Source organism: Globicephala melas, chromosome 2 (assembly GCF_963455315.2).
Source record: "Globicephala melas chromosome 2, mGloMel1.2, whole genome shotgun sequence".
Classification (NCBI taxonomy): domain Eukaryota; kingdom Metazoa; phylum Chordata; class Mammalia; order Artiodactyla; family Delphinidae; genus Globicephala; species Globicephala melas.
Genome location: NC_083315.2, coordinates 32,859,444 through 32,881,247, shown reverse-complemented (window position 1 = coordinate 32,881,247; position 21,804 = coordinate 32,859,444). Strand labels below are relative to the sequence as shown.

Below are 21,804 nucleotides of genomic sequence, written 5' to 3'. Positions count from 1 at the left end.
CCTTCCCGGCATTGTTCAGCGCACTGCCTTCCAGAAATGAAGACGATTTTTTTCAGGTGTTTTCTATTTGAGAGTGACTCTATAAGGAACAGAAGTTCCCTAAGTTTACCACAAAGAATGGATCTTTTGGTGTAAGGACGAGAGCAGCCTTGCCCCTGTTCTCCTCGCATTGCCTCTCATGGTCTCTACTGACGCGCTTGCTCTGGCTCCTCCTGTTGCTGTGACTGCCGTGCCTGATGGATCAGCAAACTGGGAAGGGCAAGAGCTACAGCTCCCACTGCACCAAGTTCCAGGCCTCAGTTCCTGATGCTACGGCCTCAGCAAGACCACTGATGAAACTCTCCGTATCTTTTTTTTTTTTTTAACTTTTATTTATTTTTGGCTGCATTGGGTCTTCATTGCTGTGTGCGGGCTTTCTCTAGTTGTGGCGAGTGGGGGCTACTCTTCATTGCAGTGTGCAGGCTTCTCATTGCGGTGGCTTCTCTTGTTGCGGAGCACGGGCTCTAGGCGCGCGGGCTTCAGTAGTTGTGGCGCATGCGCTTAGTTGCTCCGTGGCATGTGGGATCTTCCCGGACCAGGGCTCGAACCCTTGTCCCCTGCATTGGCAGGCAGATTCTCAACCACTGCGCCACCAGGGAAGTCCTCTCCATATCTTTGTGCAATTTCTTTCCCCTCGCTTTCCCCTGACTATATGGCTGCCTTCGTCTGACTTGCGTCAGTGCCCGAAGCTGCTGTGCTCTTGTTCCGTCTTCATTTGGGTTTTCAGTTCCCTTTTAAGGTGCGTTTTTCTGACGGCCTGCCAGTGAGTCACTCCTCCTCTAGTAAGTAGACATCATGTTCTTGTGTACCTTTGATTGATTTGTTTCCATTTCTCCAAACCTGGGGAAATAGAGCATGTCTTTTATAGATCGAATATAAGAATCAAAAGGATTGTGTACAGAAATGCCTTTCTCTTAAACCTCCACAGTGACTTCCTGTTGCCTATGTAACAAATGACCACAAGCTTAGCGGCTTAAAACAACAGAAATATATTCTGTTACAGTTCTGGAGGTCAGAATGAGTCTTAAGGGGCTAAAATCAAGGTGTCAGCTGGGCCGGTTCCTATGGAAGGCTCCAGGGGAGAATTCATTCCTTGCCTCTTTCACTTAGAGAGGCTTCCAGAATTCCTTGGCTTCTGGCGTCATCATTCCAGTCTCTGCTTCTGTGGTCACACTTCCTCCTCCACTGTAGCCAAACATCTCCCTGTGTAATTACTCTTCTAGGACACTTGTGATTACATTTAGGACTCAGCCAGAGAACCCAAGATAATCTCACCATCTTAAGATCTTTAACTTAATGACATCTGCAAAGTTCCTTTTGCCATATAAGATAGCATTCACAGATTCCAAAGATTCAGTTGTGGACTTCTTGAGGAGGTATTATTCAATCTACTGAAGTCCACTCTCTGGCTTCCAAAGATTCATCTCTATCCTATATACATTCACCCCATCCTGACATCCCCAAAATTCTCAGCCCATTATAGCATCAACTCAAAGTCCAAAATTATCAACTCCAAATCTAAATTAAGTATGGGTAAAACTTGGCATATGATCCACCCTGGGGCAAAATTCCATCTGTGGAACTAGAAGTCAAGTCATCTGCTCCCAAAATACAGTGGTGAGACAGGCATAGGATAACAGTTACACACATTCCCATTTTAAAGGAGGAAAAAAAATGGAAGGAAGAAAGGAGTCACCAGTCCCAAGCAATTTCAAAATCCAACTGGGAAAACTTCATTAGTTTTCAAGGTCTGGGGAATAATCTGTGACTCAAGGATCCACACAGCTCCGCAGTCTGAGCCAAAGCTCTTCTTCTCAGAGTCATTACTCTATTGTCCTGAAGGGAAGAACACTTTGTAGCTGACTAGTTTTATCATCCTGCTCCTGCCTGTAGAAATTTTAGAGTCCAATAGCCTTCCTTCGTTTTATCTTGTCTGTGTCCCTTTCGATTCTAGCCAGCAGCATTTCATTTTTTTTTTTTTTTTTTTTGCGGTACTCAGGCCCCTCACCTCTGTGGCCCCTCCCGTTGCGGAGCGCAGGCTCAGCGGCCATGGCCCACGGGCCCACCCGCCCCACGGCATGTGGGACCCTCCCGGACCGGGGCACAAACCCGCGTCCCCCGCATCAGCAGGCGGACCCGCAACCACTGCGCCACCAGGGAAGCCCCAGCCAGCAGCATTTCTAATGTAACATTCTCAAAACCTTTGTATATTACCCATGCATGTCCCAGGGATTCACTCCATTAGATAAGAGAGTCCTCCAGAGATCTTTTCTGGATAATCGCATTTCTATTCCTGGTTTCTGCTGAGATGGCCAAGTGGCACATCTAATCTCTTCGGCACTAGCAAAAGGCTGTCCAGTCCCACCCTTGGCCTTCTGTTCAGAACACGCTTTCCTGATAGTGAATCTCCTAATTATAGCATCTTGTGCAGTCTGGGTAGGGTAAGAGTCCTTGATGTAAACTTCTAGGCATTTCGAGTTCTCTGCACGCATGGGTGAAGCAGCTGCAGTAGCCCAAGGGCAGTCTTCTAAAAAACAGTAGGTGTGAGCTGCTAGGATCAAAACATACAGAGGCTGGGGGGTGTGCACACCAAATAGTTAAGGGAGTATGAGATCTAAGTGAGACCAACAGCATCAGCATCATATTATCAAAGAGATACAGCAGAACCGGTGTGACGGCTTATGGAAGTAGGATACAAGGCTGATGCGTTCTCTTGGCAGAAATACTCTTTTTTCTTCTATCCGAAACAGTGCTGCTTCATACAGCCTCCTTGCTCTGGAATGTTTCTTAGAGGTTAGGGATATTTAAATATTGGAAGATAACAAGTCCTCACCACAGTATTCCATGAATCCCATCCCCTCCATACATCCTTCCAGCCCTGGTAGTGGTTATGGTCTTAATCATCTCTCAGCACATACTCATCATTTCTCTCTGGCAAGCCTGTTAATTGCTCTGATGGAGGCGTGGAGCCACCAAGCGCAGTCCCACAGGACGACGTAATTGGTGTCGGGTTATGACACTGGACATCTTCTGTGTCCTGAGCAAATGGCATCCACTTAATCCATCTGTCATGTGGGGAAGTGATTCTGACAGGTCACGTTCCATAATGGCTCCACTACTATTTATAGAACCAGTGGATGATTGCACGTGAGCAGCTCCAATCTTTGTTACCTGATTGAATTCACAATGTCGGTACAGCTCGTTGTTTCTCCCCACAGTAATAAGTGACATGCTTTTTCAGTCCCCTTGCTTCCTCCCATTGGTGTCCAGAGGGCAGCGGCTAGGTGCAGGTTTGCATCTTCTCTGACCTTTCCTGTGAACCCACAAGGGGCGGGCCTGGCCTGGTTCCAGGCTGGCAGTGCCCCTCGGGCAGACTTGGACCCTGCCCTTGAGGAACTGACACACTGCTATGGACTGAATTGTGTATCCCCCCCAAATTCATATGTTGAAGCCCTGACTCCCAATGTGTTGGAGATACGGCATTTAGGAGGTAATTAAGGTCAAACGAGGGAATAAAGGTGGGGTCTTCGTCTGATAGGATTGGTGGTCTTATAAGAAGAGGAAGAGTGGGCAACGTCTCTCTCCCTCTTCCCGTTCTCATATTGGGCTGGCCAAAAAGTTTGTTCGGGTTTTCCGTAAGATGTTACGGAAAAACCCGAACGAAATTTATGGCTAACCCAATACATTGAAGAAAGGCCACGTGAGGACACGGCGAGAAGGAGGCTTGTCTGCAAGCCAGGGAGAAAAGCTCTCACCAAAAACCAAACCCGCCAGATCTTCATCTGGGACTTCTCGCCTCCAGAATTGTGAGAAACTTAATTTCTGTTGTTTAAGCCACACAGTCGGTGGTATTTTGTTATGGTAGCCCTAGCAGGTAAGACACACATATGTACAGAAATAAAGAACTATGTCAGCCCAGAGAGTAAGGTCTTGAGCCCCCCACTCCCAGCCCTGGGGTGGTACACACGTTTGTATGTAAATCCTCTATTTGTGTGCCCTTTGAATTGTGGCTGCCCTATTGCTTGTTTTTTTCCTGAAACCCTGACTGAGATACTGGTTTCCAGGGCCTATATTTGGACTGGTCACTTTGTCCTGTGACTCTCCCATGGCATCTGGCAGGACTCTTTTCCATTTGGACCTTCTACACCCCAACCCTAAAGCCGCTCACTTAGACAAGTGTGCTGGGTCGGCCCAGAAGCCATTCCCCTTCAGGGTCATTCACTCACCCAGATCAGAACCCCGGACTCAAGCAAGCTCACCTCCAGCTGCCCCCAGAGCGTGGCACACGGAGCATCTGGCTTGCGCAGGCGCCATGCTGAAGGATGGGTCAACTCTGTTGGGGACCACTGAGCTGGCCCGTGGGAAGACCAGTTCCTCAGCTCCCAGGGAACGGCAGCTGAGTTCAGTGTTGCATCACTCCCGGGTGTCAGGTCCTCCCTGGGAAACGGGGCTGGAAGGGACATGTGCCAGCCCAGTAATTAACATTAATGAGCACACGCCATCTGGAGGGTGGAAAGATGAATCTGTTCTTTGCATCCAAGTTCTTGGCATTCATTCCAGCTGGAAGCATCCAGAAAATGCTGATAATCTTCCTCTGGGGCATGTTACCAGGTTACAGGGACCAATTCTCGCCCCATACAAGACACGGGAGGGTCACGAGACAATTTCTCTGAGGTCTGACTTTTACAATTGGTGCAGGGTATCTGATATTAACTTAAGGCAGACCGTTGGCCAGGGATTTCAGAGTCTGTGTTTGAGAGGTCACACTGGGTGCAGCTGTGAAACACAAGAGCATGAAACTCCAGCATGTCCCTCCATCCCTGAGAGCCACCAAGGACCACGTGGCATCGGTGCATGTGGCCCAAAGCACAGACCTGGCTGGGGTCAGAAATGTGAGTGTGCTCCAAGGTCAGCTATGCTATCACTCTGAGATGCTGAGAAACCCCTCCCCCTCCCTCAATTCCAGTCTCTTCATTTCTGAAATGGAGAGAGGTGGACTAGATCCATATTTTCAAAGTATGGTCCAAGGAACCCTAAAAGTTCTGTGGGTGCCCTGAGTGGAAAATGGACACCACACTCAAGATGGTGTCACCACTGGATAGGGTGAGAGGAAGTGGTCCTGCATGCTCTAGTAGTTACAACAGAGGGATATATTTCTGGAAAAAGAAAAGACGAAAAGCAAACATGATTAGGCAATACAACTGTCCCTCAGTAGCTGTGGGGAGTCTGTTCCAGGATTCCACTGGATACCAAAATCCACAGATGCTCAAATCCGTTATATAAGATGGCATAGTATTTACATGTAATCTATGCACGTCCTTCTACATACTTTAAATCGTCTCTAGATTCCTCATGATACCTGATACAATGTAAACACCATGTACATAGTTGCAAATACAATGTCTCTGTATTGAATACCTCCAGATGAGAGGGATGTCTGAGGACCTCATAACAGTAGTTGTCTGTCTGGAAATGAACTGGATTGCTTGGAGAGAGAAGTCGTTAAAAACGGTTCTTCGTGGTTTTCTTCTTGTACTTTTTGAATTTTGAACTGTGTATAAGTATTGTTTTATACAACGATGTTAAATATGATCCTCAAATAATTAAAAATAGAATTACCGTTGATCCAGCAACTCCACTTGTGCAAAAGAATTGCAACAGGAGAAGGTTCTAGACGCTGTGAAGCAGGAGGCACTTGGGATCGTCCGCAGGATCGGGACGCTACAGAGGCCGCCACGGAGCCCGCCGGAGCCACCCTTCCTACTGCTGCTGCCGCCGCTGCCCGAATCGGAACCGGTGGGCCGCAGCCGCCGGCAATGCCGCAAAGGAAGAGGAATGCAGGCAGTAGTTCAGATGGAACCGAAGATTCCGATTTTTCTACAGCTCTCGAGCACACAGTTCAGAGAGTGATGGTACATCCCGGCCATCTGCCCGAGTCACCCGCTCCTCGGCCCGGCTAAGCCAGAGTTCCCAAGATTCCAGTCCTGTTGGAAATTTGCAGTCTTTCGGTACCGAGGAACCTGCTTATTCTACCAGGAGAGTGACGCGTAGTCAGCGGCAGCCGACCCCAGTGACCCCGGAAAAATACCCGCTTCGGCAGACTCGTTCATCTGGCTCAGAAAGTGAGCAAGTGGTTGACTTTTCAGATAGAGAAACTAAAAATACAGCTGATCATGTGAGTCTCCACCTCGAACGCCAGCTGGAAATGCCCCTTCTTCTGAGTCTGATATAGACATCTCCAGCCCCAACGTGTCTCACCATGAGAGCACTGCCAAGGATGTGTCCCTGAAGGACTCAGGCAGTGATCTCTCTCATCGCCCCAAGCGCTGCCACTTCCGTGAAAGCTACAATTTCAGTATGAACGGTCCTACACCAGGCTGTGACTCCCTAGGACACCTTACAGGAAAACACGAGAGACATTTCTCTACATCAGGATGCCCTCTCTATCGTAACCTCTCAGCTGATAAATGCAAGCTGAGAGCACAGAGCCAGGATAAGCAGAGAGAAGAAAGGATGCTGTCCCACAGGCAAGATGGCAACAACAGGCATGCAACCAGGCACCAGGTACCAACAGAGAGGCAGTTGCGATATAAGGAAAAGGTTGCTGAACTCAGGAAGAAAAGAAATGCTGGGCTGAGCAAAGAACAGAAAGAGAAATATATGGAACACAGGCAGACCTATGGGAACACTCGGGAACCTCTCCTGGAAAACCTGACTAGCAAGTATGACGGATCTTTTCGGAAGAGCACAAGCCCGGGCTTCAGAGGGTCTGGAGAAGTTAAGTCTGCAAGGCCAAATCACAGGGGGGAGCAACATGATTAAAACTATTGCTTTTTGTCGCTATGAGCTTGATACTTGGTACCATTCTCCCTATCCTGAGGAATATGCATGACTGGGATGTCTTTACATGTGTGAATTCTGTTTAACATACATGAAGAGCCAGACAATATTCCGCTGACACGTGGCTAAGTGTGTGTGGAAACACCCACCCGGAGATGAGATATAATGCAAAGGTTCAATCTCTGTGTTTGAAGTGGATGGCAAGAAAAACAAGATCTACTGCCCAAAACTGTGCCTGTTGGCCAAGGTTTTTCTGGACCACAAGACATTATACTATGACGTAGAACCCTTCCTGTTCTATGTTATGACAGAAGCAGACAACACTGGTTGTCACCTGATTGGATAGTTTTCCGAGGAAAAGAATTCATTCCTCCACCACAATGTATCCTGTATCCTTACCACGCCTCAGTACCTGAGACAGGGCTATGGCAAGATGCTCATTGATTTCAGTTATTTGCTTTCCAAAGAGGAAGCAAAAGTTGGCTCCCCAGAACGTCCACTCTCAGATCTGGGGCTCATAAGCTACCGCAGTTACTGGAAGAAGTGCTTCTTCATTACCTGCATAATTTCCAAGGCAAAGAGATTTCTATCAAAGAAATTAGCCAGGAGACAGCTGTGAATCCCGTGGACATTGTCAGCACTCTGCAAGCCCTTCAGATGCTCAAATATTGGAAAGGAAAACATCTCGTTTTGAAGAGACAGGACCTGATTGATGAGTGGTTAGCCAACGAGGCCAAAAGATCCAACTCCAATAAAACCATGGATCCAAGCAGTTTAAAAGGGACCCCTCCGAAGGCCACTTAAAGTGACCGGTTACTCCGAGCCAGCAAACCCCAGCAGTAGGAGTCTGTACTCTAGGGATCTGTCTGTCATTTGTGTTGCTCTTGTGATTGGCAAGTACAGTATCCTTTGGGAAGGCCATCCCCCCCAGGACTGTCCTGGCTCTGACCTTCGTGTACACTGCAGAGGCTGGTTCTGAGGAGCTGTTGTTCGGCCTCAGTGAGGTTGCCTGGATGGGATCTGTATTAGACTTGAGTGCAGATCCCTCGTGGCACTGACCCAAGGTGTTCTGTTTTGGTACTGTACCTGCCCAGTCACTGGTTCTCTCCTCTGGCCCCATGAGGTCGTGTCGTATCTTCTAAACTTTGTAATAGTACTTCTTGCCACCCGGTCGCCAGGCCACCAACTATGGTTACCGCCACCAGGACCTTCCCAGTTATTCCTTACGTGTGTGTTTGGAGGGGCAGGAAGAGGTAACACTTCTGAGTGTGTGTGTGTGCTGGGAGGGGTCCCTTCCCTTTGGGTTCCTCTCACTTTAAGTTTTTTCCTCCATTTTTACTGAAAGACCTGTTTTTGATCAGTATCAGGCTGACCAGAGCCAGACACTTTTGAAGACTCGCAGGGATTAGTCTTGGTTACAGCACATTGTCTGAATGCGATGGAGAAAAGAATTGAGAGGTGGTGATTCTGTACTTGGATTTGAGTTCACCTGTGGGCAGTGGGCAACGTCTTGGTGGAAGGGAATGGAATGCTACTTTTTGCCTCACCAGAAAGCGCTCAGTAGTAAATGTTTTCTTCTCTTTACTCCCTGCCCGTTTTTACGTTTGCAGGTGCCCAAATAATTTCCAGTTCTCCCTTTCATGCTGCATGTTAACTGGTTAGTTATACTGCAGAGACCTTTTCACCAGTACCAGTCTGATACAGCACACCTATGCTTCCACATAAGTTACATTGCTTTTGTCTGAACATCCTTGGAGAAGTGACTGAAAATGACTTCCGTGTCTCAGCCCATGACTCAGCAAGGCAGAATGGTCACCGCTGCCAGGGTTTGCTTTTCAACACTGCCTCCCCCTCCCCCTAGGACTAAAGTGCTTATGCCCTTCCAAGAACTCCTCCTCCATTTCCTTTTTGGGATTTACCACCATTCCCCCATTCTCTGGCCTCCTATATTTGGTGTTGTTTAAGTGAAGGAAGAGATGCTCCCTCTAATTTCTCTCTAGCTCATTATAACCTGCTACCTTGGGGCAGCTTTTGATGTACGTCATGTCACCCTTTCCTGCAACACCACTGTCTTCATGTGGAGCCCTCACCACAATCCCAGCTCTGGTCATTTGTGCCTTTCTCTTGTCGTCTTTGTACACAGCTTATATTCACTGTGGGTTGGGGGGAGCTAATTTTAAGCATGTTCAGTGGCAGCTCCCTGCCAGTTTCAGTGTCACTGTTAAAATTTATCCAAAATCAACTTCACTGGGGGTTTTCTTAAGGGGTAAAGGCCTTTTACAGAAGCTAACCCTTCCCCACATGTGGTAGAATGTGCTGTTCTATATCTACTCCTCAGTAAAGCATGTTCTCTGTTCAAAAAAAAAAGAATTGCAGCAGGGTCTCAAAGAGATGTTTGTACACCCATGTTCACAGCAGCATTATTCACAATAGCCAAGAGATGGAAACAACCCAAGTGTACATCAATGGATGAATGGATAAACAAGACGTGGTATACTCATACAAGAGAATTGTTATTCAGCCTCACAAAGAGAGAAGATTCTGACATTCACTGAGTGACTCCTGAGGACATTACACTAAGTGAAATAAGGCAGTCACAAAAAGAAAAATACTGTATCTTTCCACTTATATGAGGTCCCTAGAGCATAGGACTGTGGATGCCAGGGACTGAGGGGAAGGGGAAATGGGGACCCGTTGTTTCCTGGGCACAGAGTTCAGTTTTGCAAGATGAAAAGAGTTCTGGAGATGGATGGTGGTCATGGCTATACAACGATTTGAACGTCCTAAAGCCACTGAACTGTGCACTTCACAACAGTCACTACGGTAAATTTTATGTCATGTATATTTTACCACAATTTTTTTAATGTTATATTTTTTATTTTTAAAATTAATTTGTATTGGAGTATAGTCGCTTTAAAATGTTGTGTTAGTTTCTACTGTACAGCAAAGTGAATCAGCTATATGTGTACATATATCCCCTCTTTCTCGGGTTTCCTTCCCACTTGGGTCACCACAGAGCACTGAGCAGAGTTCCCTGTGCTATCCAGCAGGTTCTCATTAGTTATCTGTTTTATACAGAGTAATGTATGTATGTCAATCCCAATCTCCCAGTTCAGCCCAGTTGTTTCATGGGCACAGAGTTCCAGTTTGGCAAGATGAAAGGATTTCTGGAGATGGATGGTGGTGATGTCTGTACAACGATTTAATGTCCTAAAGCCACCGAACTGTGCACTTAACCACGGTCACTATGGTAAATTTTATGTCATGTATATCTCACCACAATTTTTTTAATGTTATATATTTTAAAAGAGAGAAGGAAAGAAAAAACAGCATCAGAATAAACTGTGGTTGCTCCCACCACCATGCCCAGGGAGAAGCTGCCCAGGCCAGACCTTCCTGCCAGCCCAGCTCATGGCTGGGAGTGGGCATCTTGGGAGGTAATCAGCCTTCTTCTGTCCTATTCTGTTCCAGCTGCTGCCAGTGTGGGTACCTGCTCTATAAGGGAAAGGCCACTGCTCTCACTGACTTCCAGCTGTGATGTCTGGTCACTCCCCCTCCCTCCTGGAGCAGCCCCACCCAGGGTGCGAGCCCACCCAGTGGCCCTTGTGAAGTGGTGACACTCCGACCAGCAGGTCAGTGCCCTCTGGAAAGGGGTGAGGATGGAGACGATGTCTGAAAGAGGGGCAAGCGGGACTTCCCAGGCGGTCCAGCTCCTCTAACACAGGGGGCATGGGTTCGATCCCTGGCCAGGGAACTAAGATCCCACGTGTCATGTGGCGCGGCCAAAAAAACTTAAAAAAAAAAAAAAAAGGAGGGGAAAGCATAGTCACCTGTGGTTACAGATATGTCAGGACCAGCCAGCCCAGGGTTGCATAGGTGCCCTTCTGAAGTTGCAAAGTGGGTGGAGGAGATGGGTCCCCACTTTACTTTCCATCAGAGAAGAGAGAGGCATGCAGAGGCCTAGGGTTTGGGATGTGGGGCCTTGGGTAAGTCATTTCCCCCCTTTCTGTAACTCAGTTTCCACGTTTATAAAATGGGCATATTGATACACGGCTAACATGCCTCCTGGGCTGTCGTGAGGATCAAATAATAAACTGGATGTGAAAGCACAATGTAGAGCTCAAGGGCTCTGAAAATTCAGCGGGGGGTGGGCGGGGGAGGGGGTGATGATAACGAGCAGCAGTGCCCCTCGTCCTAAGCTCTCCCTGACCGCTGGGCTGCAAGGACGTGACCTGCCATCTTGGCCTGCTCTGGGGCACCCACAGGGCCAGGGACCATGCTAGATGCACTGAATCCTCACACCCTTGTGATGCAGCCTCGTGCCCTGTATTATCACAGCAGGGAGGCGTAGGTCTGGTACAAGGATAACCTTACACTGCCCAGGACTGCACTGCAAGGCAGCTGGGCTCGGGGTCCACCTGACTGCCAAAACCGTTCTTCCGTCACACCCGCAGTTTATCAACTGTGACTCGGGGGCTCAGCAAAGGTCCCTCAGGAGTCCCAGAAGGCCCCCATAGAGGGGGAAGGGATGCAGACCCTCCATGCTGCCGCCCACCCAACTCTGGGACAGCAGCTCCCCTTCAATCTGTTCATGTATTGGTATTCAACATTCATTTTCATTTGAAACGTAAGTTCTACTGCTTTAAAAAATATATATTAATTACCTAATTTTTAAAAATGCTTTCTGGGGACTTCCCTGGCAGTCCAGTGGTTAGGACTCTGCGTTCCCACTGCAGAGGGCACAGGTTCGATCCCTGGTGGAGGAACTAAGATCCCGCATGCCGATGCAGCACAGCCAAAAAAAAGCAACGATAATAAAATAAAATAAAATGCTTTCTGATCACCCTCAGTCAGTGGCTTGGCAGAGTTGAAAGCATTATTATAACTCGTCCTAAAGGGTTTCAGAGGGGGGAGGCAACTTCAGGGGCTCCATCCTCAGCAGGTGCTTCCGCTACAGCCCAGCTCTACCCCTGCTGGGACTCCTCTGTCACCTCCCCCACCCGCTAGGACGCACTGGCTGGGCCCTGGCACCTGGGTTGCCTATAAGGTTCAGGGCTGAGACCACGTAGGCGCCTGAAAAGGAGGCACGTGACCCTTCCTCTCCTCGCCCTCATGAGGGGGAGGGGAGGGGGAACAGCAGACTCCCACGCCAGGGGGACATATACGAAGGGGGAGGGCTGTGCCCTGCCCGCGCCCCAGGCAAGTTGGCACGACCCTCCGGTCCCCACTGCTATGGCTCTCTGCAGGGGTGGAAGATGGTACCAGTCAACCGCGAGCCGGAGGAGGAGCCCGAAGCCACTGCCGAGAGATGGAGGACCCCACGCCTGAGCCCGTCTACGTCGACGTGGACAAAGGACTGACCTTGGCCTGCTTCGTCTTCCTCTGCCTTTTCCTCGTCGTGATGATCATTCGCTGCGCCAAGGTCATCATGGACCCTTACAGCGCCATCCCCACATCCACCTGGGAGGAGCAACACCTGGATGACTGAGGCGCCCGCGGGCGGGGGCCGCGACGAGGGACCGAGAGCCCAGCGCTCTCTGGACAGGGTTGCCCCAGGATGTGCCTCTGTCCCCTGGCCACCGGCTTTCCAGCCCATGGAGGCAAGAAAGGATTTGGCCACCGGGGATGGAGAAGGTTCACCTTAGCCTTGCCTGCTCTCACAGGAGCAGCAGGGTGAGATGCTCGGGATGCTGTGGGTGTTGCAGTGGTGGGCCAGTCTGGGGATAAGAGCGCTGGACCGGGAGTCAGGAGGCCCGGATTCCAGTCTGGGGAATCACTGTGAGCCTAGGGGGCGGTCATCTTCCCTGGCTCGCGCACACCTTTTGGCATCGGATACGGGACAGTCACCCACCATCATAACAACAGTGGTCTCGTTTTGAGGAAACTCTTGCCCTTAACATGCAAAGTAGCACACACACTGGGAGGCTCCCAGCACAGACGTTCACCTGAGCCCCAGCCCCTTCCCAGTGGGCCAGCAATGGAGCGAGCGCGTGGTGACGTGGGAAAGGAGGTGGAAGGTGAACCATCCCAAATTCACAAAAGGCACAGGGGCTGCTTCCCAACAGTATTTTTTTTTAACTAAAATATAGAGGGGTATATTTTTCCTGTTATAAATGAAATGTGTATTTTGGAAGTTTGGGAGAATACAGAAAAAATAGAAGGATGGGGGAAAATAACCCTTATAATCCCACTTCCCCAAAGCCGCCATTTTGATATATTTTCTCCCAGCATTTTTTACATGTATTTTTAAATAGTCAAAATCATACTGTGTGCATGACGTTGTATCACTTCATATTAGAGCAGGGACACTTTCTCATTTCATCAAGCACTCTTTATAGCCATCATTTTTACTGGCTGCAGAGTATTCCATCAGGTGGATAAGTCATAGTTTCATAATTATCTCCTTTGGTCTTACATTTCTTTTTTTTTTTTTCTGCTAACTTTTCCTCATGCAAAATTATTTCACCCAGTGACCTCTTGAGAGCACACAGTTATGAGATTAATATCGGACAGGAAGACCTGGCTTCTAGTCCTGTCAGTCACTCTAAGGCTGTGTGACCTTGAGCAAGTCACTTCACCTCTCAGTGCCTCCGTTCCCTGATTTTAAAAAGGGGAGGAAAAGCCTTGCCCTTTTTGTTTTGTGTAAACCTCGTGAATGAAAGGACAGGAGTGGGAGTGCTTTGAACGTAAACGTGCTGTGGGGTGAGACAAGGGATAAGTTGTTGATAATGACTTCTCCCTCTTTTCCCACCCTTCTGTCACCCTCCCACCCCATCACCTATATCTAAGACCTTGCAGCAAGAATATTGGACCAGAGCCCACAAACCTGGTCCCAAGTCCCAACTCCTCTACTTCCTTGCTATATGACCCCAAATAACTCAGCCTCTCTGAGCCCCCGTTTCCTCATCTGTAACATGAGGGAATAACATCTACCTCACAAGGTTGTTGTGAGGATGAAATGAGAGAACATGGGCAAACATTGGTGTATTTTCTTGATATTACCACCCCAGGAGAAGCCAGGGGTCTGAGCTGGGAGGAAGAGAGGTCTGGCTTCCCCCCTCTCTGCAGAGCCTGGAACCCTGGGCTTTTTTTCAGTTCCACTGCTGAAAGGCCAAATCTCCCAGCCAGGACCACTGGTCAGAGGAATACTCACAGCAACCTCTCCCAGCACCTGACCTCAAGGGATATGGTGTCTATTAATTTATGTAATTATCATGGTCATCGGTATTCCCACAAACATAATACGAAGTTAAACTAGACCACCAGAATTCCCCTTCCTTCTGAATGCATTTATTCCATCCCTCTAAGGCACACCTGCCATCCCCATCAGAAGTGCCCTGCAGCTGTGAAGAAGCTCAAGGTTCCCTTCCCACCACCTGCCTCCCAGCCATGGGTCCCACTCCATCCCAGGTCACCTGGGAAGTGGGTTTCCAAAGCACCATCACCGCTAGGTGGCCCCTGAAAGTGAACAAGCCCACGGCTGCTCAGACAGCTTTCCAGGGCATATCCAGCTGTTCCTCCCTCCACACCCTCACCGTGTGGGATGCACAAAGGGACAGCTGGCAAAGGCAGTGGACCAAGGTGCATTGGAGGCTCTGTGTGAGAGGAGGATCTAGAGCAGGGACCTTGTACATAGCCTCAGGCCTAGCGGCAGCCTTCACTCTGCAGCCTACCTCAGAGATACCAAACACTTCTGTGAAAAGCTCATCAGCATGGATGTACAATGCAAATCAGAACCAACACCCAATCAGCTAATAACAGATCCCAAGGAACAAGAAGAGGTCTTGAAGACCTCACTTGGAGATACTTAGAGCTCTCAGGAGTGAAAAACAGGTGCCTGAGGGCCGTGCTACTCAAACCATGATGAAGGACAAGTAGCATCTGCAACATTGAGGGGCTTGTTAGAAATCCAAAATCATGGACCCCTACTCCAGACCTACAGAATCATAATCTCTGGAGATGGGGCCCAGGAATCTCTTAGCAAGATCTACCAAGCGATTTGTATGCGTGTTAAAGTTTGAGAAGCACTACCCTGGGGATCCTTTGGTCTCAATTATTTCTTTTCCACACCTAGATTTGCTAATATTTCCCACTCTATCTCTTGACTCTTTTTTTGGTGGCAAAGGGAAATAACATTTCAGAAAAAGATGGAAAATTTCAAACTCACTCCAAATCCAAGCCTCCACAAAATAGTGATTTCTATTGTGTGTCCATGTGTTCCCTTCTAATCCTTGTCCACGTGCAAGATATTTTTTTCATAAAAGGCTTCGGTTACATCATTTAAATCAATATCTCCTAACATTCCGTCATAAGCATGTTTCTGCTACAGTCTTCCTATTTGTCATTTTACTGGCTATAAACCACGCCATCTAGTGCATGTACATAGTTTTCCAGAGTCCTATTAATAAGTGCTTACATTGCCTTCATTTTCCCTATTATACATGTTGCAAAAAAAAAAAAAAAAGAAAAACCAACCGAAATGTCAAGCTCCTGCTGTTGCTTTAGCTGCTAAAGGATGGAGGAGATGGTCCTTTGTCATCAGAGCATCTTAGCCAGTTTCTAGCTAGCTGAGATGAAGTTTGGGGTTTGGTATGGAGAGGGTAAACTGTCCAGCAAAAGAAATGAAGAGAAGTTTTGAAGACTGGAAGCTGGCAGAGAGCAAATGAAAAGCATCTGTGGCATTGGCCCTAATCCAGGACTTAAGGCAAAATATGATGAGAGAGAAACTCCCCGCTGCAGGGAAAGGGTGATGGATTTTCCGGACAGTGGTGTCTCGTGGCTGATTTTACGTTGTGGCCTGTTCTGTGCTCTGCTACAGTCCCCCCATGTTACTCCAAACCCTCAGTAAAGTCTGATACACAATCCACTTTGTGGTTGTGGTATTTGGGGGCAATAAAGACATCTGGAAGGGCGTCAATGTGAAGAAATGTAATCTGGAAAGGGAGAGTCATCCCAGGGACAAGTGAGGTAGCAGAAATAAGCAGAAACAGGAAATCAGAAAGCAACTATAGTCCAATAAGAATTAATTTAAAAAAATCAGAATGACGGTTGCTAGCGTAAATGTGACCCCTGAGAATGCTCAGATGGGCTGATATGAATGATAGCACACTCGTTTTACCAGCCTGGTATATCAATTCCCATCATCTCTATTTCATTTTTTTCCGATTAGTTGCTCAAATATCTACATGCTCTTATTGAATTGAAAGACCCGTGACTCCCTCTCCTATAAAATTGCCCCAGAATTTCGAGGCTAACTCAATCCAAAAGGAGCTGGTTCTAGGGCTTCCCTGGTGGCGCAGTAGTTGAGAGTCCGCCTGCCGATGCAGGGGACACGGGTTCTTGCCCCGGTCCGGGAGGATCCCACATGCCGCTGAGCGGCTGGGTCCGTGAGCCATGGCCGCTGAGCCTGCGCGTCCGGAGCCTGTGCTCCGTGACGGGAGAGGCCACAGCCGTGAGAGGCCCCCGTACCGCAAAAACAAAAACAAAAACAAAAGGAGCTGGTCCTGCTTCCAAATGTCAGGTAGAGAGAATTTCAAAGGCTGGTGTGTCCACTAGTGTGGTTTCACACCCTGCAGTCTAGCTGTTGAAGATGGGTCTTACGGATGACAACCTGCAGTGCCCTCTTTGGTTTATAGCCCAGTCTGCTGAGAGGTGCTCGAGCTAAGCTCACTGGTCCACATTCCCATGCTCATTCGTTCTGTCCAAACACTACAGCCAGGTTGGCTGTGTTCAGAGGGACAGGATGGCCTCGGCCATACCAACCGGCCCCCTGAATCCTCACGTCCTTGATCACCATCAGCTAAGACTCTCCCTCCTTCCTGGGGAGTTTGTCTTTGGGACCCGTATCACTCAGAACCCTAGCAGGAAAGAGATGCACACCCAAAGCATTAAATGAAGAGGGTTTAATGAAAGAATATTCCCAGAGGTTGGGCAGGGTTAAGGGACACGAAAGGGGTTGGCAAAATGCCCATGGACGGGCAACAGGGTGAGTCCATGACCACTTGGGCCTGAAGCGACAAGGGGAAGGGGTGTTCCCAGAATCCAGTGGAAGCTGTAGCAGTGGGAGAGGAGTCCCCCAACAAAAGCCATGGCCCCAGGTGGACAATCAAAGTGCAACCCAGTGAGAAGAGACTATATACCTTGATTTCTCACCTCCTGCCCCCTAACCTCCTATGCCATCGGCCAAGAACAGAAGCTAAAGGACAGGGGACTCTGGGTGATATCCTTCATATATATTAGCGAACTAGAGCAAACGAAAACTAACCAGTACACTGCACCCCTATTACCACTCAGCGTCCATCGTGGATGGGGAAAATATCTATGTCCCCAACATAGGGGAAATATAAATTCCCATCAACAGCCACACTGTCTGAGGCTGCTATCAGTTTAGTTCCAGTTCCCCCGGAACTTCCATTGTAACGTATCCACCTCTAGGTGAGTGAATGAGACGATTCCTATAAAGCACAGCTGCTGGAGTCCCGTCTTCTGTGGCTGGTCAGGAGGCCTAGGCTGATAACCACAGTGTCATTCTTCTGCCACCCGTTCCATATCCCCTCGACCTTCTGGCGGTCCCTCCACTGCCGGAGTCTTTTATCCAGTGGAATGACCCAAATCTTCCTTCACAGAGGATCCAAATTCTAGGTGCACTGTCTGTTTTTTGGTTGCCAGTTTCCACTGATCCCCACCCCCTCAAAGAACTTGACAAGGCCTTGAAGGCCTCTCCTGGAAGCATTTTTGAATACTCAGGAGAGAACAGGTGCCCTAGGACAGCGCTAGTCACGCTACGGTCGTAGGACGGATAGCATCAGTGTCACTGGGGAGTTTGCTAGGAATCTAAATGCATGCCCCCACCCCAGACCTACAGAGTAGGATATGGGATGAGGAATAACGAGAGATTCCCCAGTGAATCCCTGGGTTCCAGAGCTAGCCCTCCTTGCCCTCATTGTGGAGCAATACCGTTTCTTCTGAGATATTGGAATAAATCACCCTGACAGCACAGTGATCCCCTTCTCCACCTCTTAGTCCAAGATGAGGAGACCCAAATGGCTACAGGATGATCTCAGTTTCCAATTTAACAGACCCATGACTATGTTCTCTGGTGGAAATATTTCTTCTTTGTTACTAGGAATTTCCAAACCCACCAAGTCCAAGGTCACAGGATGGAAAACAAAAATTCTATAACTGGGTTATTAGGTATCCTAGTGAGAGGAATCACTCTCGCTTCCATCCCTTGGTTCCCAGACTAGCATCATCCAGCTCAAGGGAAGATGCCAACGTATATTGGTCTCTGGTTTAAGGTGAATACTGCATCCTGTAGGTCAGCCACCATACCTGAGCCTTCCACAGGCCATTCTAAATTTCACTCAAGCCAACTGCTTCTGGGTGATGACGCATGTGGTAAACCAGTGAATTTCCTGGACATGAACCCACAGCTGTACTTCCTTCACAAATGAGTTCTCAGGGACTTCCCTGGCGGTCCAGTGGTTAAGACTTCGCCTTCCAATGCAGGAGGTGCGGGTTCGATCCCTGGTCGGGGAGCTAAGATCCCACATGCCTCGGGGCCAAAAAACCAAAACATAGAACAGAAGAAATATTGTAACAAATTCAATAAAGACTTCAAAAATGGTCCACATCAAAAAAAAACTTTAAAAAACAAACAAACAAGAAACAAATGGGTTGTCTGGTTGAAGGTCATGTTTGTGAGATACGCTGAGATCAATGAAACACCACAAGCGGCGAGGAGGGCAGAGGTAGCTAATCCGCATGCAGAATACGAATCTATTCCCACCACCCTCCATGATGGAAGGGGTCCAGTGTAATCAACTTGCCAGTGGTGGCTGGCCTGTCTCGCACGGCCCATCCCTGGAGAAGGATGCCGTGCATCAGGGGCTGGGCATTGGCTTAATCCTGGGCAGGGTGCATACCCAGAAGTGATGGAAACCAGACAGGTGGGCCTTAGTGAGGGAAAGCCCATGTTGTTAAACCCATGTACAGCCTCCATCCCTTCCACTACGGTCACTTTGTTCACAGTACCACTGAGAACACACCAGAGTGGAGAGGGGAAGGCATCCTCAGGTTGGGTCATGGTGTCCACCTGATTACTGACAGTCTTCTCTTCAATGGATACCTTTTGATAGGCATTTAGGTGGCACATGAATATCTTCACATTCAGGGATCCTTCAAAGACATCCTTCTACATACATCTCCTCAAGACTGCCTTGAGTCCTCTCTTCCAATCTTCCTGCAGTTGGGTCAGCACTCTGATTCTCCTACTGGGGAAAGTCAGAAGCTCCCGACAGCATCTTTATCTGCCACAGACACTTCCTGTACCATTGGGTCTGCTGGGTCTTAAGGCTCAATTGGTCAGGTAGCTTTCGTCCCAGCCTGACCGTTCTAGAGCCCTTGATTGCTCTGGGTCCCATTCCGAGCCAGCAGCCTTATGACATACCTGGTAAATGCAGCAGAGTGGCACACGCAGATGTGCTCCACGTTGCCTCAAAGACCCAAAGAGGCCCATCTTCCATGGATGCAAGGAAAACCAAGGTTCTCACCTAAGAGGGAATGTCCCAACATGCCCCCGACTGCTGGAACCCTAGAAAGTTCTCCAAGATGGCAGGCTCCTGGACTTCCATAGGGGTTTTCTCTCACCCTCTGGCAAGCACGGGCCATGTGTGGTCCTTGCTACTTCACCAGAGCCGGTTGGCATAATGTCATCTATATAATAGACACTCATGAAGTTCTGTGGGTTGTTAAGGTGAGCAGGGCCCCTACAATACAACAGAGAGAAGGAAAATGGCAAATCCCTGAGGTAATGCAATTAAGGGGTACCACTGTCCCCTGCCCGATGAAGGTGAACTCTTTTTTATTACCTTTATTTTTTTTTTCTAAAGTAAAAATTCAGTTTATTCATCTGTTTACGACACAGTACTCAGAAGGCAAAGTGTTTCACATCATAGATTTCACTTCCAACTCCTTGGAATGTTCATTTCTTTGACTATAAAGAGAGACTAGATCAGAAAGCCAGGTAATGCTTAGGCAACTAAACTAAGGATGGAGCGGGTGGGGTGGGCATGCTAACGTCATCCTCCCAGGGATGGGCACAAGGGGACTGTTAGCCACAAGCTGATTGTGTAGAACTGTTAGCTGGGAGCGCGGAGCAGCCATCCTGGACCCTTGGGCCATCGCGGGCTTCAGTCATCCCTACCACACAGGTACAGCAGCGTTTTCTGGTAGTCGCCTTTGGTGTCTTGCTGAATGTAATAGTACAGGGACTTGTCATACTTTTTCTTGAATTCAGATCTAATTTTCAACATGTCCACTTCACTGTGGGAGATCATGATTCTAATCAGGACCTTATCGTGAGTGCCCTTGCCCTTCATGGAGTTGTACAGTCTGTCAGCAAAATACAGGGGCTTGGTCTGAATGCACTGGACTCGGTTCAGGAAGGCATTTTCCGGGTCTCCTCTGACCTCCTTCTTCATGCTCTCCAGCATGTCATAAGGGCTGTAGCTCTTGTACCTTTCAAACACTTTCTGGAGGTGGCACACGCTCCACTCGGTCATGACGCTGACCCACTTGGGAACATTAGTTCCTCTCCTCTTCATGCCAGCATCATAGAGATCCCAGGCATCTTGGTCAATCAGTTCATAATCAATGACATAGCCATCCTCTGCCCTTTGACCCTTCGCGAGGGCAATCATCAGCTTGCGGAAGTCACCAGATGTGTTGGAAATGGTATCCTTCTCCAGATCGGTCTTGTACGTTTCCTTGTAGACTCTGTTGATTTCCTGTAGCTCCTGGTTGGTCCTTGAGCAGATGATCTCAATGAGGGAGTCCTCATCGGTCCCCAACCCCTTCATGGAGGCTTTCAGATCGGAAGCGTCATACTGGGCAGGTGTTTTCAATAGACCCAAAATCACTGTCTCCAGGTGGCTGGACGAGGCTGCCTTCAGTACTTATGCAAGTTCCTTTTTGGTCCTTCTCTGGTAGGCGAAGGCAATATTCTGTCTCTGTTCATTGCTGCGGTTGGTCAAAGTGTTAACGATGGTGACCTCATCCACACTTTTAGTCTTGATGGTCGTTTCAATGTTCAGAGCATCCCGCTCAGCATCAAAGTTGGTGTACGCTTTGACTGACCCATATGCACTTGGAGGTGTGGAATGATCACCCTCCAAGCTGAGCTTGCAGAGAATTTCATGAACGGTAGACATTTTGAGAGAAGCTGGGCCGGGTGCAGTGCACTGCGAGTGTCTCCAGATGCAGAACCTATTATCTTTATTGACCAGGATGCAGTAGGAAGTATTTTCTGGTACAGTGGTTCTCAAACTTTAGCGTGCATCGGAATCACCTGGGAAGCTTGAGAGAGAATAACCTACGCTGCTCTTCCCTGCCAACAGATCTTAGGCATGGCCCACCGAGTGCCCCAAAACCAACTCTCTAACTTTGAATACTTCAGAAAGGGGATCAGAGTGTCTGTCACCGATGCCCCTTGGGCTTCTTACAAAGTCTGGCCCGCTATCTCTCCTCCCTTCTGCACCAAGGACGGGGTGACCTTGCTAAGTTCTGTTGTACTCCCTTCTCCAAGAAAAGGAGTGCCCTGTGGCCCTAATACAATAATTAAGAGGGACCACAGAACTCAGAAGCCTTCAGCCTAACTACACAGAGAAGCAGCTGGTTGACACATGCCTCCCCCCCAGCCTCATTTCATAACAGTCAGCCCATCAAATGGGGAAATGTTGGGTTTCACCCTGATGGTAGAATGGGGGCTCTGGCTTCCTATGAATATATACTAAGGAAAGAATGACCCCAGAGGGCTAAGAGATGGGATGACACCCAGCAGGCTGAAATTTGCGCTACATAAGCAGTGCTTCAATGACCATTTTTATGCACATGATTTTTTCCTTCTCTTAGATTACCAAATACAGC

The 21,804-nt window shown here is 48.5% G+C and overlaps 2 protein-coding genes and 1 pseudogene across 2 annotated transcripts; 2 read left to right on the top strand and 1 right to left on the bottom strand.

Annotated features, from left to right (window-relative positions):
• Window positions 1-5,789: 5,789 nt before the first annotated feature.
• On the top strand, window positions 5,790-8,072 carry LOC115864720 (histone acetyltransferase KAT7 pseudogene; annotated as a pseudogene).
• Window positions 8,073-9,591: 1,519 nt separating this feature from the next.
• Window positions 9,592-19,779, top strand: CTXND1 (cortexin domain containing 1). Its single transcript, XM_060293753.1, has 3 exons — window positions 9,592-9,702; window positions 10,351-10,511; window positions 12,126-19,779. Exon 3 carries the CDS (start codon window positions 12,188-12,190, stop codon window positions 12,365-12,367), a length of 180 nt encoding a protein of 59 aa, XP_060149736.1. The 5' UTR covers window positions 9,592-9,702; window positions 10,351-10,511; window positions 12,126-12,187; the 3' UTR covers window positions 12,368-19,779.
• LOC115864591 (annexin A2-like) lies at window positions 19,301-21,527 on the bottom strand. Its single transcript, XM_060293752.1, has one exon. The coding sequence runs from the start codon at window positions 20,736-20,738 to the stop codon at window positions 20,070-20,072; it is 669 nt and encodes a 222-aa protein (XP_060149735.2). The 5' UTR covers window positions 20,739-21,527; the 3' UTR covers window positions 19,301-20,069.
• Between the last annotated feature and the right edge of the window lie 277 nt (window positions 21,528-21,804).